The following is a 2,500-nucleotide window of genomic DNA, read 5'->3' on the forward strand; positions in this document are numbered from 1 at the left end:
ATATGTATATATGTATTTGATATGAGATAATTGTGAATATTTTTTGTACAATGCATTCAATTTACTACATAGTATATTTTTACGTGTTAATTCAAAATGCCACGGATAATAGAGAGAGAAAATGAAATGAAATGAAAAGAGGAAGAGAAAGAGAAAGAGGAAGACGAAGTAGAAGAGGAAGACGAAGAGGAAGCAAAATGGAAAGAACAATAAGTGGGTGAGGGGAAAGGAGGAAGAGGAAAGGGAGAAGAAAAAACGGAGAAAACACAAAGGATAAGGACAATTACTGGAAGAAGAGAAGGAAAGAAAAGGGAGAAGAAGGAAGAGGGGTGCAGCAGGACAGAGAGGAGGAATAAAGCAAAACGAGAAAAAGTAAAGATGAGAAAAGGGAAGCTGAAGAGGCTTTGGTCGCGAGGAGATGGAGATAGAGGAAAGGAGGAAGGGGAAAAAAATAAAGAAATAAAAATCTGCGTGATATTTACTCTATAAGGCTACGTTCCTTCCACGAGCCGAACGTACCCACAAAATTTCATATTCATTCGTAACAACATTTCTTGTAAAGTGTAAAAAAATATCACATTATTTTTCTCCTATTCTCTTCCTGATAATTGCAAAAATGTTGAGCATTTACAAGCGGGGGGGAGGGGGGGCAGTCGCTCCTACACCGTCACCGACCACGGCTTGAATGTGCCCGGAGCCGCTGACTCAATCTGGAACGATCAATAACTTGTATGGAATATGCATGGGCACCTGCGTCTTGGTGAAAACTCATTTGATCTGTGAGTTACTGTTGTAATCCTGAGACGCACGGAATAGGAATTAAAAATATAAATAAATTAAATCATGGATAATGAGCTTAAATAGATCCTAGTCCTCTCTTGCTGCATAAATAGAACAGTAATACAATATATCATTTCTTTTGATTTAGATTCATCATCTTTACCACATCCTTCTCTCAGAAGCTAACAGCACTACCACATCCCTTTTTTAATTTTTACCAATAGTGCCACATCTCTGACCTAAATCCTCGAGTATTATTACTTCTCTAATCAAAAATCCCATCGGAGAATGTTAAGTCACCTTGAATCCATGAGCAATTCCAACATCAGTTAACCCTAACCCCCTTACAACGCCCATTTTATTTTTTTTATTTTTTTATTTTTTTTTTTTTTTTGCCACTACTATCATCAACCCCCTTACCAACCTCAGACCACCCCCATCCACAACCTCATCCTACAAGGCCCTCTCCCTTCCCGCCATTACCTTCTGCGTGAGGAAGTCCTGGCAGGCCATTCGGATCTTCTCAGCCGTGGCCGGGGAGTCGAAACGGAACACGGGGTCGAGGCCTTGGTCGGCTCGAGCGGCTGCCACGGCTTCCTTGAGGGCGAACAGCACCGAGGCTGCGAGGAACAGAGGAGGTTCTCCGACGGCCTGTTTTGGGAAACATATTACTCCACAGTAAATCTAGTTTGTGGCGACGGCGTTGTTTCGGAGAGTGGTTTGTGATGATAAATGGTGTTTTGTTGATTTGGGTAATAATATTGATATTTGCATGCTTTATAATGATAAAAGATTATTAAACTGGGTGATAATAATAATAGGTGATTTAGGTGTTAATAAAGCTATAGCAAGTGGTTGTTACAGATGAGACTATAATTACAGAAAGTGGTCGATTTGTGTTATGAGGAGTGTTTGATTTAGGTAATAAAAGAAATGACATAAAATAATTAACCACAGTTATTATCTTTACATTACCGGAAAGACGGTTTTGGATGTATTCGTAAAGCAAAATCCTCCTTCATAAGGATACACTTTAACAAGCTTTCTTTGATCTCACAGCATATACGAAAAAAAGCCCACGTCTCACCCTCATATTGGCAAACAGACGTCATTATCCCAAAAACGAAAAATATATCAAATCTATTTTTGTGCAGCACTCCTCACCTTGGACGAGAAAACCGCTCTTGGGTTGGGCGCCCCGCGAAGAAGGGACACGTTGAACTCTCGCGGAATATCTTGGAAACCTTGAAAATACAAATAGTTTCATGTGACGAATTTAAGGCTTATGGCGTTTTAGATAATGTTGTTGCTGTTGTTACTGAAGAGAAGTTGAATATATCGATGTGCGTATTTGGACTGATGGAGTTTATGGTTACGGAACTAAATCATTTGGATATATATTAATGAATGTGATAACAACATAGTATCAATTGAAAGCAAATTTAATAAAGATAACAGATATGTTTTGTTTTTTAAATCACTATCATTGTCATTACCACCATCATCATTCTAATAATTATAATAATTTTCAGTATCATCAAAATCAGTTATCTATACTTTCACGATCTTAATTAACACCGCCATTACCTGGAATCTTGTAAGCGCCGGGGCCACGAGTGAGCAGCACGCCGTCGGGAGAAAACCGGAGTTCTTCTAAAGTGTAGAGTCCGAGGCCCTGCATGAAGGCGCCCTCCACCTGCCCGATGTCGATGGCGGGGTT

General features: G+C 39.6%; 1 protein-coding gene across 1 annotated transcript in view; it reads right to left on the reverse strand.

Moving 5' to 3' along the window:
* Nucleotides 1–2,500, reverse strand: part of LOC125045892 (xanthine dehydrogenase/oxidase-like) — a 38,172-nt gene that overhangs the window by 1,112 nt on the left and 34,560 nt on the right. Inside the window, exons 25-28 of the mRNA XM_047643477.1 lie at nucleotides 2,368–2,500; nucleotides 1,945–2,024; nucleotides 1,264–1,431; nucleotides 1–710 (exon numbers count right to left, since the gene is read on the reverse strand). The exon at nucleotides 1–710 is cut by the window's left edge and continues 1,112 nt beyond it; the exon at nucleotides 2,368–2,500 is cut by the window's right edge and continues 42 nt beyond it. Coding sequence (XP_047499433.1) covers nucleotides 660–710; nucleotides 1,264–1,431; nucleotides 1,945–2,024; nucleotides 2,368–2,500 — 432 coding nt within the window. The 3' untranslated portion in view covers nucleotides 1–659. The remainder of the gene's footprint in view (nucleotides 711–1,263; nucleotides 1,432–1,944; nucleotides 2,025–2,367) is intronic.

This window comes from Penaeus chinensis, chromosome 38 (genome assembly GCF_019202785.1).
Source record: "Penaeus chinensis breed Huanghai No. 1 chromosome 38, ASM1920278v2, whole genome shotgun sequence".
Classification (NCBI taxonomy): domain Eukaryota; kingdom Metazoa; phylum Arthropoda; class Malacostraca; order Decapoda; family Penaeidae; genus Penaeus; species Penaeus chinensis.